At 40.8% G+C, this 16,943-nt stretch overlaps 1 protein-coding gene and 1 long non-coding RNA gene across 2 annotated transcripts in view; one reads left to right on the top strand and one right to left on the bottom strand.

Moving 5' to 3' along the window:
* Positions 1–1,796, bottom strand: part of LOC140322224 (uncharacterized) — a 33,054-nt gene extending 31,258 nt beyond the window's left edge. Inside the window, exon 1 of the long non-coding RNA XR_011919183.1 lies at positions 674–1,796. This is a non-coding gene — a long non-coding RNA (uncharacterized lncRNA). The remainder of the gene's footprint in view (positions 1–673) is intronic.
* A 1,054-nt stretch (positions 1,797–2,850) lies between these two features.
* Positions 2,851–16,943, top strand: part of LOC140324715 (hexokinase-2) — a 41,928-nt gene continuing 27,835 nt past the window's right edge. Inside the window, exons 1-2 of the mRNA XM_072402794.1 lie at positions 2,851–3,081; positions 16,084–16,246. Of these exons, the coding sequence (XP_072258895.1) occupies positions 3,019–3,081; positions 16,084–16,246 (226 nt within the window). The 5' untranslated portion in view covers positions 2,851–3,018. The remainder of the gene's footprint in view (positions 3,082–16,083; positions 16,247–16,943) is intronic.

Raw genomic sequence — 16,943 nt, 5'->3', positions numbered from 1 at the left:
CCCATACACAGCCTTCCCACCTACCTACCCCATACACAGCCTTCCCACCTACCTATCCCATACACAGCCTTTCCACCTACCTATCCCATACACAGCCTTCCCACCATTCCTTTGTAGTTCTCTTCATTGGCTTCCATTTAACCTTAAAATCAAGAATTCAAGCTCCTGTGATTTGCCTTCAAATCCCTACACAGTTCTTGTCCCACTTACCTTTCTTCCTGATAGAAAAATACCCCCCTAGCCCTTCTCTTCGCCCAATAACCTACTAATATCTTCCTCACTCCTAACCTAATCACACGCACGGCTCCAAGACTTTTCTAGAGCTGCCCCGACTCTCTGGAATGGTCTTCTTTGTCCTATTCGGCTTGCTTCTACTTTCTGTACATTTAAAAGAGCACTGAAAACCCATTTTTTCAAACTTGCCTACCCATCTTCTTCTGTCTTTTGAAACTGTCACTACTTCCCACCACTACATATCCCCCCTCCGATTGTGTGTAAATTCCTCCACCTACTAGATTGTAAGCTCTTGTGGGCAGGGTCCTCTCCTCCTCCTGTGTCACGGTCTGTATTAGTCTGTCATTTGCAACCCCTATTTAATGTACATCGCTGTGTATAAATCTTGTTTAATAATATTTATAATAATAATAATAATAATAATTGCAATATCACTCACCTTATTTCAGCTCCCAAGGCTCCTCACATGAAATGCAACAAAACCTGAGAACAAAACTGAAGTGAGTAATTGCAGTGAATGTAACGCTGGGAGAGATAAAATACTATTATTGCACTTTTGTGCTGCTGTACATTGCCTGAGAACTGGAGGAGCAGCGAGGGGCCCCCATCAGACAGAAGCAAAGGGGTACTTTAAGGGGTGTAGCTGTAAAAAAAGAAAAGTAGGCACGGTACTATCCATGGCGAGCTTGCATTCCTGTCTTTGTTATGTAAAGGCATCATTCCTGAAAAAAGTGAGGGCATGGCGTGCCCACCCCAATACACCTCTGGGTACTTCTATACTGGGCTCCAATTAAAATATATTTACTTGTGCAATACAGGTTGACATTCAAAAATCTGTCTCTCGATAATCCCGTTCCTTCAGATTTTCTGCATAGATTTCGGAGCGCATTTTCCAAATGACACAGTTTTCTGCAGGCGCCGTTTATGTTTTGATGGCGCTGTACTCCGAAATCAGCTGTGGGGTCTTACTTGCACGCGCTTTCCTTCTCATTTATTTGCTGCTGTATAGCCCTATTATGGATTCGGCATCTATTTAAAGGACTGTACAGGTAGTCATTTTCTGCTAAATATATACAGCATATATAAGCATAACAAAATCCAAAAAAAGGTTGCTGGATTTTTGAATGTCAACCTGTACCGGAAATTTTAGACATAGGAAATTTTACCTAGTAAGGAGCCCAGATATTTTTGATGGCAGACCTGGGAGGAGCAGCTACAAGGGTAGGGCTTTTTGGAGGATGGTAAGAAATTGGGGTCCCGCTGGGCCTGGGTCACAGGGGCTTACCCCAAACTTATTCTGCCTGTGTGCGCCCACCAATGCAGCACATCAGCCATTTGACAGATTCACATCACTTTTGGTGTAGACTTAAGCTGCGTACACACTTCCAATTTTTATCGTTGGAAATGAACGACGAACGAACGACGAACGATCGATTGGGCAAAAATCGTTCGTAAAAAAAGTAACCAACGACGCCGACGAATGAGGATAGTCATTGGAAATGAACGACCGGACCGGCGGATCGGATTGGACGACGATCGTTGACCATCTATCGTGTGTACGGTCGTTCATTGATCGTCCATGGTCTGAGCATGCGCGGTGAACGAACGTTCGCTCACTTCCTGTCGTGCACGTCACTTCCTGTATCGTTCAAACGATCGCATCTATCGTGTGTACAATATCTGCGAACGATCGTGTCGTTATCTGTATGTACAGGATCGGTGCTATACGATCGTTCGCAGATATCGTGCAGGATCGTTCATTTACCAACGATAATAATTGGAAGTGTGTACGTAGCTTTACTCTTAATTTTGCTCTAACTACAAATAACCAACTTGCTTTTTTTTTTTATTTTTACACATTCTCCAGCCACATGCTGCAATGGGAAGGTTTTATTTTGGGAAATATCACTAAAAAATTAGATCTATATACATATATCATTTATTCACATAATGAGCTGAGTGAATTGCACTAATGACGTGTCCGGTAATACCGGTGAAATGACCCGGTGGGTGGGTGGCTGCCATTGCCTATCCGCCTCCTCCGTGCAGCAGAGACATTGCGATCCCAGACATGATCAGGAGGAGGCGCACACTCTCCGCCCCCTAGGCGGGGCTTAGAACAACACCGCGTTACGAGACCCCTCCCAGAAACGCCCTGATTGGTTATTTCCTGCGCAGCCTTTCACACACCTCTATTGTAAGCCAATAGAATGCGGAGCCGGTTCCTGCATCACTTAACCCGTGTGTTATCATTGTTGCAGCGTGTCACCCCATCAATGGCGGGACCCCGATATGTTACATGTGACTTTATATATTCATATTATTGTATACAGTGTAGTGAGTGTACATACAGTATATGTGAGTGCACATATCATGGTACAATAAAGGATATATAAGAAATAATTTATTATCCCCCCCATATATATGATAAATGTTTCTTCCATGTCTATGTACATTACCCCGTGCACATACATGACCCTGACATGACACATGAGTCACGTGGCTAGGGATGAGGAGGATGCGGGGAACGTGCCGAGGCGGGGAAGGGGTTAATGCGGGAGGCGGTGACGTCACTGGGGGCTTGGCAGGACACCCATCAGTGAATGGAGCGCATTGTAATAGAGAAGTCAGAGGAGCAGCACAGCCAGGGGCCCCGGGCCACACATTCACAGGACTCATTCACAGGACACATTCACAGGACTCATCCACAGGACACACGGAACCGGGAATAAAAGTTTGCATTTGTTCTAGGAAGAAGCGAATCTATTCACCTCTAGTGTAGTCATGATCGCATCTCATCTGCTGGCATACTTCTTCACCGAGCTCAACCATGACCAAGTACAGAAGGTAAGTCACCCCATGTGCCCGATCTGTATTAGACCATGTCTACCTACCTGAGCTGTAATATATGTAATCCTACATACCTGATCTGTATTGGATGAGACCCCATCTACCTACCTGAGCTGTATTACATATGACCATGTCTACCTACCTGAGCTGTAATATGTGATCCTACATACCTGATCTGTATTAGATGTGGCCATGTCTACCTACCTGAGCTATATTACATATGACTATGTCAACCTACCTGAGCTGTAATATATGTAATCCTACATACCTGATCTGTATTAGATGTGGCCATGTCTACTTACCTGATCTGTAAGTGATCCAAGCTAACTGATCTGTATTGGATGTGACCCCATCTACCTACCTGATCTGTAATATAACTGTCCCGACCAATCTGATCTGTATTGAATGTGGCCATGTCTACCTACCTGAGCTGTAATATTAGTGTCAATACCAATATGCGCTATGTTGGATGTGACCCCATCTACCCATCTGATTTAAAATCTAGGTCACCCTACCTTCTTGTTCTGTGATGTAGGTGACCCTATCTACCATGTGTAATATATTTATCATATATGGGACTCTTCCCAGCAGGCTCCATCTACCTACATGATCTAATGATACATGTGACTCTATGTATATGCCTGCTCTTTATTATGTAACGTAGAGGACACTATGAATCTGATCTATAATATATAATATTGTATGTATTGGCCATATATCCCTCATCCGTGTCTATCTATCCAATACCCCATCCATGTATTTAATCATTTTTGTAATAAGATGATACTAATAATCAAACAGAATTCTATAACTTTTCTTTCCACCTCTCTCTATCCCCATGTCACTTCTCTCTCGCTTACTCCCTCTTCTCTTCCCCTCTCCTCTCTTTCTACATCTCTCTTTCATTCTCCTCTCTCCTTATTTTTCTCTTCTCTCTTCCACCATCTCTTCTCCTTTCTTTCCTCTCTTCTCTCCCCTCTCTCTGTATCTCTCCTTTCATTTCATCTCTTCTCTCTTTGCTCTTTCTACCTCTCTCCATATCGCTCTCCCTCTTTCTTCTCTCTTTATTTTTTCTCTGTCATTTCCTTTCTGTCTTCCGCCATCTCTCTTTCCATATTTTTCTTTTCCTTCTCTCTCTTCTTTTCTCTACTTTCCTCTCTTCTGTCTTCCACCATCTCTCTCTTTTTCTCTACTTCTTTCTTTCTTTCCTTCTCTCTCTTTCTTTCTTTCTTTCTTTCTTTCTTTCTTTCTTTCTTTCCCTTTCACTATGTTGGGTTGGCGGTCCGGGGTCTGTAGGCTGCCAGCCATCACTATGCCACCTTGGCATGTAGCAGCTCCACGTGTCTGTCTGAGGACAGGAAGGGACGTTCGGAGACACACCGGAGAGTATGACATGGGCCAGGGAAACCCAGATGTCATTTAATAGCTGAGCCTGAATATTTATTCACAAGACAGTTAGGGAAGCCAACACTCAGGCTTGCCAGTCATTTAATATTCATCCCTCTAATGTAATTTATGTAACATCTTGGCAGATGCTCCTTACTATCAGCAGACTGGCGGGAAGGACATTTGTTTGACATTTTTACAACAACCACATGGGACAGCGAAACGCGTGAAGCTGGGATCTGTATAGAAAGGTAGCGTGTAGTGCTGCACCTAAGCTGGAACTTCCCCATCATCACATGCTTTGTTTCCTTCTCAATAAATTACACTCATGACAAAACGGAAAATAAAATGTCCGGTTGAAGCAGGAAGTTTGCTCAGCACTATGGAAGCTGGATAAGAATATTACAGTTTATTCTCATGAACTATTCTGCATCCAACATTTCCACACTGCTCATTTTAGGACGGATATGCCATGCCGTCTATAAGTGCCTCTCCGTGTTATTCCTAATAATGGACTGAATTCATTTCTGCAGTGTATTCTAGTCTCAAGGTCATTGTGACAATTTTCTTGGTCCATTGCGCCTCAGTGATCTACGTATCGCCTGAATGATTTGGGTTGGGATCACAAAACTTTGCTTGTATAGAACTTCACTATGTAATGTCATTGGGGTCCAATGGCTAGTGATCCATATGAAGCTCACATCTAGCTTTAAACTGGTCGACCAATGTATTTAACACTTTGGCCCTGAAGTTCTCCAAGGATGGAGAGAATACACTTTCTTTGGTGAAGCTGGGTGATCCAGCAAACTTGAAATGAATCTGTTTTAGGATTGAAAACATTTTGCTAACAGATAGCTAATGACTTTTAGGAAATCCATTCCAGATTGCTTGATTACCCAGCTTTACTGATGAAAGTGTATTCTCTCCAGCCTTGGAGAGCATTATAAAATCAGAGCTTTTTTATATGCACAAAAGAAAGCAAAAATTGAATATGTGAACTTTTAACAACTCATCCTGCCATATCTTATGGATTGGGGATCTCAAGGCAATCGAGTCACATGACCGATTTGCACAAATATATGTGGAAATTATGAACTGAAATCTAGGCTCTTTCCCACAGTTCCCAATTTCAATATTAATTTACCAATTGCAGCTTAGAAAAATAATCATAAACTTGTTCGGTTGGTGTGTGTTTTCATAAAACCAGTTTTAGGAGTCATGATGTCACAACCAATGTTCATCTTTCCAGTTCTCTGTGATTCTTTCTCAATACATCCCCATGTATTAGGATTTAGCTCCATTCAAATTATTCCTTTCTATGGTTCATTGATTTGGTTTGTTGGACACCCCTGTGTGCTAAGAACTGATAATGAAGGCTGCTATGGGGTTTCCAGGAGGACCTCCATAGGGGAATATGTCAGGGATGAGGATGCTATTGGAATGGTTTAACCTTGAAGGCTGAGTAATGACCTTTTCAAGAATAATGGAGTGCAAAGAAGCTAAAAAAGCCATGTGAAATAATCAGACAAGTAAGCAGGCAATTCAATAATGAACAGCGTCATTATATCGTACAACTTTGTGAGCCATGATGGGTCTTCTTTAAAGGTTATTGTAACAGTGGCAAAATAATTCTAGATTTCCGTACAACTTTTTGAGGCCTTCTATCTGCTACTACAAGATCCAGCAAGCCCTGCTGCAAGAGCCATGATGGGACTTTATTAAAGGTTATTGTAACAATGACAAAATAATTCTAGATTTCTGTGGACAAAGTTATTTGACCGACTTCCTAAAAGTTTCCCATTTGTTTGGTATCAATCTTTGGTATTACCATTTTGCCAATAATAGGTCAATGGAAATCTACCAGTTCTGCATTGGGTCTTTTAGGGATTTCTTTATTAAGACCTTGCTGCCCCATTGCAGCGTTATGACCCGATTTTTGTACTTTTCTCAATGAAAAGTAAAAAAATAACAATGGCATATCCATTGTAGTGGCTGATGTAGTTTATCATAGTTGGAAAATGTTTTTTCAGTGTCTTGGTTTAAAGACATACAAGAAGCTGAAATGTTAGGCTTATTTCATATGTATGGTCTAAAACTGCCCAGTGCTCAACCCCAAATTTTTTTTAAGCTGGGTGGGAAGAAATTGTAGGTGGGTGGCAGCCCCTGTATTGTGACAAAACTCTTTAGTAACCACCCAAAAACAGCCGGATGGGTGCTGAAAAGTGCCGGGTGGTGCACCCAGCTAAAAGGGCCTGGGGGGAACACTGTCAGCCATTCCCCGGAGCTTAGCAAACAGCTGTTATGCATCCAGGAGCTGCAAAGTGCACCAGAAGTCACTGCGTTTTCACATGTCGCCCTTGTATTTGCAGTGAGGTTCTTCCTGTAGGGAGGGGAAGCAACTTTTAGATACTGTGTCACAACTCCACTACAACGTCATACACAAAATTATTTTTTGGTTGTATAGTAGCGGTTCTGTGGCTGTGAAATAATTCTTTATTCAACCACTGAGCAGTTACAAAAATGATAAATGTTGCTGAACCCAGTCTTTTTTGTATTCTGACAAATGTAATCAATATGTATTCTAAGATACTCCCTAAAAGGCTCCTTTGGGAGGGCAAAAGCAAGGGCAACACCTGCATTTGGGACCTGTATATATACTAGGAGAATATATAGGATCAATGTGCTGCTCTAAAATGAATAAACTAGAAATAAATCCAAAATGAGTCCTTCATATCTACCAATATTTTTACTCCATTTTTAATATTTTAGAGTATCTATTGTGCATGGTGCATTGAATATATTCATGCATTAAGAGGAAACCCTGTGGTATACCCCGGAACACAGGTTGAGTTTATTTTAACCTTGAGATGAATTTCATGCATCCAAAAGGCAGTGCAGGAATTTTAGGCTTTCTTCAGTTCCAAAAACTGCACCAGATTAAGGTGCTAAAGACTGAATGTGAAATAATTCATATTATGAGGCTCATATGAGATGAACGATTGGGGAACAAGTTCAGCAATGTCAGTTTATCAGGGAAGAAATTAAGCTGTTATGATGATTACAATTGGACAGGTCTATTGACATGATGCACTGACCACAGTTTGGAAAACTGACTGCGGAGATCATCTGAAGTCCCCCTGTGTTTGCTGATGTGAGGATCCTGCAATGTGATAAGTAGGTGTTTCGAATTCCAGCAAGGATAAGAAATGCAAATTGTAAACATTCCAACATTATCACCACTACCTGCTAATGTATGAGCTGTGTGATGCCTCTTGCCCTCAGACCTCGTGCACCCTGATCAGGGAAAATAGAGTTTACTGCCGAGAACTGACTTGATTTATCAATCATGAGTCATTTGAGCCACGCAAACAATCTCTTGTGCACAAATTTTAAAAAACGCAGCTAAACTGCATCAGAGATAAGTGGTGCACATCCTGGATGAGAAGTGGTTAAGCTGCACAAGCTTATGAAAGCTCGAGAAACTGGTTGGAGTCTGACACCCAACCCCGGAAAGTAACCAAACTTGTTCCCATTGTGCTTTTACATCCAAGCTGCTCTTCCCCAAGGCCGGCATGCACAGTGGGAATTGAGAGAGTTAAATCAAAGAGGCCAAGTCAAGCTTCCGGCACAGCTGCTGCAATTGGGATTGAAACAAGAATAAATGGGAATGAAAACAATCTGATTGGCCGTTACAGACCTTTTTCCATGATTCTTTTGCTCATGAATCAGTAGGATGACCCAGAGAAGATGCCAACTAAGAGCTCAGAAGGAGTATCCAGTGAAAGTCTTCAAAAGTACGCTGGGCAGCCAACACTCTGGATCTGCCAATAGTTTTTATGTTTATTCTGGTAAAATAATTTGAGTAACACATTAAAAGATGAACTTCAGTTTGCCTATGTGCTTGAGTTTTAGAACACTTTTCATAGATCAGCAGCCCATCCTATATTCCTCTGATGGGAGCTACCATTACGCTGACTTCCCAACCCCATACTGGTTACAGGGCTGCAATTTTACAGAGCTTATGAAAGCATTGCTATTGCCTAAACTCTGGTTTGCAACAGCATGAGTCTAAACAATGGCGCAGCTATAGCTGGATGAAGCCAGGTTTAATTTTTGGATGATTAGTGTTGTGCTTGCAGCTTAGTGGATAGGTGCTGTACCATAACTGCAGGATTGTTCCCTACAACTGATTATCTGACATCACTGATCAGACCATGCCACCAATCGCAGGGTACACATACGCATGCGCTGTGCAGCAGTCATCTTTAAAGCTATGTACATGTATTAGATGATTGTCACCCAAGAAGAAAGGTAATGCTGGACAGTGGTCCATCAGCTTTGTTCAATAATCTTGCCTGGTAGATTGATTAATGGCTAATCCGAAATGACCATTGTGCCTTCTTAGAACAGCAGGGTGCCACTTTCATCCAACATAGAACAGAATGGCGAACTGTATTATTATTAATATTATTATTATTATTATTAATATTAAACAGGATTTATATAGGGTCAACATATTACGCAACGCTGTACATTAAATACGGGTTGCAAATGACAGAAGAATACAGACAGTGACACGGGACGAGAGGACCCTGCCCCGAAGAGCTTACAATCTAGTAGGTGGGGGAATTTACACACAATAGGAGGGGGATATGTAGTGGTGGGAAGTAGTGATGGTTTCAAAAGACAGAAGAAGATGGGTAGGCAAGTTTGAAAAAATAGGTTTTGAGTTCTCTTTTAAATGAGCAGAAAGTAGGAGCAAGCTGAATAGGATGAGGAAGACCATTCCAGAGAGTCGGGGCAACTCTAGAAAAGTCTTGTATCCGTGCGCGTGATGAGGTTATGAGTAAGGAAGTCATTAGTAGGTCATTGGAGGAGTGAAGAGAGCGGCTAGGGGAGTATTCTTCTATCAGATCAGAAAGGTAAGTGGGACAAGAACTGTGGACGGATTTGAAGGCAAAGCACAGGAGCTTGATTTTGATTATAAGGTGAAATGGAAAGCAGTGAAGAGAACTACAAAGAGAGACAACAGAAGAGGAGCGGAGGCAAGGATGGATGAGTCTGGCTGAAGCGTATCCAGTGCTTGTTTGGCTATATACACGTGAGATGACTCCTGCCCAAAATGTACCATTGGGCTAGTCTCCGGCAAGAATCTGACATGTATAGTGGTCACCCGACATCCTTCATAGATCTATCCTGTTGGATGATGGGGAACGACTGCTGTACAAGTCAATGGAGAAGAGAACAGCAGGGTGCTGCTTGCTCATTCTCCAAAGATCGGTGCTCTGTGTACGATCTTTAATTACTAACGAAAGATCTTATCCAGCGAGGGAAATTGCAGCTGTGTGTTCAGTCTTTGTTCTCCTGTCATTGAAAACCATCACAAAAGATCATTTTCAGCGACAATCATCTGACGTCTCTATAGGGATTGCCTCTGCTATGGGGGATGGGGGTCTTCAGCATTCATTCATTTAATTGTGCTCTGCACAAAAAATTTGCTTCTGAAGCTGAAAGAAACTGACGTGATACGCTCACCTTCTATCTGATACATATTCTCCATATTTACTAATAGGATGAATTTCTGCAGCTTTGGCCGCTTTAGCTCATTATTCCTCCATGTCTTCAGTAATGTATCAAAGCATCAATTCTGCTAGTAAAAACTTCTTGAATTGCAAGCTATGCAGACTATGAATGCAAAACTGCAGCCGCCCAATATTGAGTGCTCCATTCAGCAGAATTCTAGAGCAGCTGTGCTGAACTCTTTTATTATTTTAATATATGTAGTGTGTGATAATTTGAATGTGTAAAAGGGAAGCAAATAAATGATATTGTATTATAATATATTATACTACATTCCCATAGAAGCATTCCCAGAATCACACATCCCCCACCGCAATACTTTCCTGTAGTATTCAGCTGATGTAACATGGATGTAATTGGTTAGGCATTGCGCAGGAATGACTGGAGGGGTCAAGTTTCTTTCCCAGCCTGTGATTGGCTGTGATTGCCCACCTCTGCAAAATGTTATTCTAGTGCCGATGTATACATCTTGTGATTTGTGCCTGCATTCTTGGTGAAATAAATGTAACGCATGTGTATGGCTCAATGCATCAGTGGGTGGCCAGGACAACCTTTTGTATTAGAAGCAATTTGGTATATTAAAAAGTCTTCATTTGACCTTTATTTTTTTTTAAAAGCGCAAGAGCTAGAAGGTCAAACTTGTTCATATTGCAATCGTTCCATCTGGTTCTTGCATTAAGGGGGAAATTAGTCTGAAGACATTCTTCCTACTGCCATGAACTCTAAGAAAACCTTTAGATGTTATTCATAAAATAGTCCCAAATCTCTGAGAGGTGAAAGCATTTGTTGTTTTCCTGTTTTGTAATAATGCATATGCCCCCTTGTGCCACCAAGACATTGACATAGGGACTCCAATAGACCTCCATCGGTGTCCTTTGGTATCCGGCACCAGGACATTGGCCTCCGTCGTCCTGCCTTCTTCCCATAGTGCATCCAGCTTCCATCCCTTTCCCAAATAAAGAAAGAGCTCAGACTCACATGGTCTAAAAAACAAGAAACATGATTCGTCATGCAAGTTGACTTCGTCATGCAAGTTGACTTCGTCAAGCTGACAGACCATTAATTTTCCGCAGGGGGCATGTGTCACTCACAGGGGAAGAACCTTCATGATAACAGAACCCAAGACAACATAACCAAAGACACAGTGAGCCTGTAATTCGTACGGGAAACATGGTCCGCGACTTTGGCCAGTGCGCCCTCCCAGCGGGGTCTTTCTCCTGACCATGCTGGTGGTGCACCGGCCAAAGACGTGGACCACCAAAAGTAACTGCTGACCATGAGCACTCTAATGGCTCTGCAGCCCCATACACAGAACTCTGCATATGTACTATGCGTTCTTAAACCTTTCTCTCATGTCCAGCAGGGATTTGTTCTACAGTAGCTCTTCTGGGGAATCAGACCAGATGGACTAAACTTTCCCACCCCATCAATGAACTTTGAGTGTCCTTGACATTGTTTCACCGGCTGGCTTTCCCAGAACTATTTTTGGCTTGTCCTGACCACTGCATATCGGCAACACCTGCCGTCGTTTAGCCGTTCCAATGGTCTTTCTCAAAGTTGCTCTGATCCTTAGACTTCCATCAGTTTCCAGAACCGAGTGTTCAATTCTTGCCAATATATCCCACAGTATATATGTTACATTGTAACCAGATAATCAGTGTTATTCACTTTACATGCCAGTGGTAATATGTTTTGGATGATCTCTTATATTGCACACCTTTTATTATTATTGACGTTATTTATATAGCGCTGGCATATTATACAGCGATTTGCATAGTTCATAGTCCATAGTCATGTCGCTAACTGTGGGGTTCACAATCTAATATCCCGACCATAATCATATGTCATTAGTCTAAGGTCAATTTTGAGGGAAAGCCGATTAACCTAACTGCGTGTTTTTGGAATTGGGAAAGAAACTAAAGTGCGTGGGGGAAACCCACGCAGACACAGGGAGAACCTGCAAACTTCATGCAGATAGTGACCTAGCCTGAGATTCGAACCTGGGAACAAGAGGGCCAACCTTTGAACCACCCTGCCATATGTGTATATATATATATATATATATATATATCATCATCATGTGGAAGATACACTGAGCCTGTTTAATTAAAGTGCTCCTAGGCTGGAGAGGAGATACAATTTCAATGAATTCAGCAAACCTGGAATGGATCTGATGCAGGATTCAAAACATTAGCAAATGACTTGCTAAGTCTATTCCAGGTTTGCTGGATCACCCAGCTTCACTTATAAAAGTGTATCGTCTCCAGCCTTGGCGATCTTTATTAATGCAGGCCCAATGACCTGGGTGCTTGTTGCACAACCCCTAATAATGTCTAAAACAATACTTCCTGATTTCACTCTGAATAGTAAATTCCAACCACTTGAGCTCAGAATTTTCATAATGAGTCAAAGGGTAGAAATGAGACATGCAATGCAGCGTAATACGTGCTACAATATACGTTTCCTCTGATAATTGTAGAGCAAAGTGATACGAGCCATTATTATTGCTGTATTATTGCAAACTCCTATATAGGGGTGGCATCATATCCTGCATGCTGTCATTTTTTTACACCTTTGTACAATAATGTTTGTAAGATATGTATCAGAGCTGCTGGCATTATATAAATCCTGTTTAATAATGTTAATAATAATAATAATAATAATGTTTATTTTATTATTTAGTTTAAATATTGTTCAGTTTATTTAACATTAAACAGGATTGATATAGCGCCAACATATAATGCTGCGCTGTACATTTATTAGGGGTTGTAAAAGACAGACAGATACAGACAGTGACACAGGAGGAGGAGAGGACCCTGCCCCAAAGAGCTTACAATCTAGGAGGTGGGGGAAGTAACACACAATATACATATTTTATATAAAAATATATTATTATCCTGTATTTATATAGCAGTGACATATTACGCAGCACTTTACAAAGTTCATGCTACTTTATAACAAGCAAAATATATCTTTCTTTCTTTTTATCTATTTCTATGTATCAATTAAGTTCCAATAATGTTGCTTCTGAACCTTTACAGGGAACAGCTCTCCACGCCTCCAGTTTCTTAATTCCGAGAAGTAGTTTGAGAAGTTTCCCTGACCCCCCTTTGTGTTCATTTCTTAGAGATGAAACCAGACTCAGGGTGGAGGAAGCTGACTCACACCAATCTATGCAGAGTGACACCATGCATAGACATTATGAAACAGAACTTGTGACCTTGGGAGGCTTACGCATCTTTTACTATGTTCTGACTTCATGCAATGTTCAATAGTTTTGTGCAAGGTTTCTGAAGCATTTCCCATCAGTCGGTTAATACCATATATTTAGTATTTTATAAATTATAGTCTTTCATAATTTAGTGCAAAGGCTTGCTAAGACCAATGCCTGCACCGTATATTTAATGAAATAGTAGCAAAGCAAATTATTATTATTATTAAACAGGATTTATATAGCGCCAACATATTATGCAGTGCTGTACATTAAATAGGGGTTTCAAATTACAGACAGATACAGACAGTGACACAGGAGGAGAGGACCCTGCCCCAAAGAGCTTACAATCTAGTAGAATCATTTTTATATTAGTTTAGGAATATTTAATGCCAAAGCAGAAGGCAATGAACTGATTTATATCTAGTTATAACCAAAAGATAAAATCGATCATTTCATTTGAACTTAGTTAACTGGCTACATAATTATGCTTATTTCCTTTTGTAAAACTTTAACAACAGTGTTCTCCCTAGAAATTATTTTAAGATGAGTGGAAAGATGGTTACTTCTCAGTAACCATCTAAAAGCAATGGAAAAGTGCCAGGTGGTGCACCCATCTAAAAGGTTTTGGAGAGAACACTGACCGTTGATCATTAACAACGAAAAAACAAATAAAAGATATATAAAAGTAACAATATACATTACATGCAATGTTGAAAGTAGCGTCATGTTAATGTAAAACTTTCATTACAACTCTAACATATTCATTATAACTATAACTCTATGCTTTTATATAAAAATGTCATTATTTTACGTTTTTTTTCTCCCACTCCCATCCCCATTTTGGCATGATATTTTAAAATTTGATTGAATGTCCTCATAACATGTAAAATATAGCACTGTCCTGATTCAGTTGTCATCATGTATTCAAGCTAATCTGCTCAATGCAAATTTGCAGATATAAATCTGCTTTCTGAGGATAAATATAGTCACCAGGATACAATTCCATTTATGCGTTAATAAGGTTAGGTGGACACTCAATCCAACACTATTCTATCCATAGAGGGGAAGGACCTCAGGACAAAAGACGTTTTCATAATGTTGTTGTACCTTCACCAATTGATATGATACCAACAAATTTATCCTGGTCAGTTCACTGATAACGTATCTGAGATACGATCAGCACTGTTTCATTTTAACCCATATGGAATGTGGTTGTATTTAAACAGATCTCAATGATTTTAGAGTAGTGGCATCACCTTATGTAAAATATAAAACTATTAAGCTCAGCTGTCATCATCAATATTTGCAGAGGGTTGACAACCAACACGTTTCACATTTATAAAACTGCTTCCTCAGGAGAAATATAAAAGGGACAAAATTATGTTAGGTGAATACTCAGTCCAAACCAGTCGATAGATAAGGGAGAAGGGTCACAGGGGACAAGAGGTTTTGGATAAAGTATTTGTTCCTTTACCCAAATGATACCACCAAGATCTCATAAGTTTATAAAGAAATATATGAGGAAATGTTAATTGTGCATAGCTAATGAAACAATCCCACAGTTATTCTGACAATCTCCTTGCAAAGAGAAAAAGATGAATACTCCTCACTACTTATGGGGAATTCAAGAACATCTTTAAAACAAATTAAAATATAATTCTCCATGATATTCATAGACTGCAATTATTTGCAACTCTACCTGTTACTAATTCTTCGCTAAGCAGAATAATAAAAGCTAAAATACATTTTAGTTATGTCACTTGTATTCTTTTTATCTTCTTTTTGAGAGAAATAGTCCTATGAAAAGAGTAACAATGATAGGAAACCGCAAGCATACGAGACGTTTCTTTGGAAATAAAAGCACTTTTTTCAGATAATGTGGTTATGAAAACCCAGCAGCAGGCATCAAAGTAGCAAGTAGTGTTCATCCTGTTGGAAAGTTTCGGGTTTTTCTATTACTTTGTATCAAGGCCGAATGTAAAAGGAGCAACCAATGTAGCTTAGGTGGCTATATAAAGAAGGAAAGACAAGAGTATGGCTTTGTTCTACCAATGATGTGAATTGCATGTGCAATAATTTTATGATGCTAGCGTTCATCCCAGCTAAATAAATTCTGAGATGTACACTAATAGCCACAGGTTCTACGGCAGTTAGAAAATATGGAGATTGATGTGCATGCCTGACCAAATCAGCAATATTGGTCTTTAAATGGTGACAATACTTGATGTCTATCTTCTAATGGTGTCAATATTGGTTGACTGTCTTCTAATGATGGTGCTACTGGATGGCTATCTCCTAATGGTGACAACATTGCATGACTATTTTCTAATGGTGGCACTACTGGATGGCTATCTTCTAATGTCAACATGAGCCTTCATTATACCATCTATATCTAATTACCCACCCTAAAGCTGCATACACACGTGCAATTATAGTTGTTGAAAAGGATCCTTTCCAATGACTAAGCACTGGACGATGCATGAACGAGTGCTGTACATACAGCACCGGTCTGCTCAATGGAGCGGGGAGGGGGAGAGCGATGGAGTCGCACCCCGCTGCGCAGTCACCCCCTTCCCTTGCATTAGGATTGTTAGTTGTCCGTGAATTGGCCAGGATGGTCATTCAGACGATGGGCGCTGTACACACACCAGATTCTAGTCTGATATCGGCCCTGAGCCAATTACCGGGCGAGAAGCATTGGACGTGTGTATGTAGCTTTAGACCTTTGAATAATTCAATAATCTATAAAATTTACATTAGCTAATTATTGAGCGTCAGTACAGGCTTTATATAGGTATCTCATATCTTCTCTCTCGCAGGTGGACAAATACCTCTATCACATGCGTCTCTCCGATGAGACACTCCTGGAGATATCAAACAGATTCTACAAGCAAATGGAGAACGGACTTGGGGCAGAAACCAACCCCACCGCCTCGGTGAAGATGTTGCCAACATTTGTGCGATCCACACCAGATGGAACAGGTAGGAATAAATCTGACCTAGATACATTTTATATTGTACTGTATATCTGTTTATTATCGCGGGGGAGAGCCAGTCAAACCCAGTGCCAGTTTGGATCAAACAGAACTGCAAACCACTGATATGTAGATTGGCATCCACTTACTGATTCTCTTTTCCGGTGCTTGCTGTTTCTGGACCTGAGATCCACCATCTTTCAGTGTTTGTGTGTAGATTGTCTTTCAAGCACCCATCGCCAGGCTTATATGAGGGATTTGGCAGCTCTGCCGGTGGGACTTTTTGCAGGTGGGACTTTTTATACGTTTCTGAGCTTTGGTCACCGTGTATGGGACAGTTTTAGTTCCAGAATCTATACTGTCCTAGCAGTGCAGAAACATAATGAGGCTATCACTAGCAAGCTGGGATGATCTTCTCCAAAGATAATTATTTTGCTATACTTGTGCACTGGTGAATCATCAACATTTGGGGACCTCAGCTACCTACATATGACAAGGGCATGGGACCCTTCTCAGCCAAAGGAGCTGCCACTGGTGCTCCAAGTCAGTTTGGCATGGGAGCCACAAGCTAGTTCTGCACAGGGGCCTTCTGTTGGCCAACATAGGCCAACATGGCCATGTTCCATTTGTTCTAGGTTTAGCTGAACTTCACGTGTTCACCAAGCCTTGTTTGACTTTAACATGAATCATGATTATGCCAGTGC

Source organism: Pyxicephalus adspersus, chromosome 2 (genome assembly GCF_032062135.1).
Source record: "Pyxicephalus adspersus chromosome 2, UCB_Pads_2.0, whole genome shotgun sequence".
Taxonomy (NCBI): domain Eukaryota; kingdom Metazoa; phylum Chordata; class Amphibia; order Anura; family Pyxicephalidae; genus Pyxicephalus; species Pyxicephalus adspersus.
Note: the sequence above shows the minus strand (reverse complement) of the source record. Positions and strands in the feature narration are given on the sequence as shown.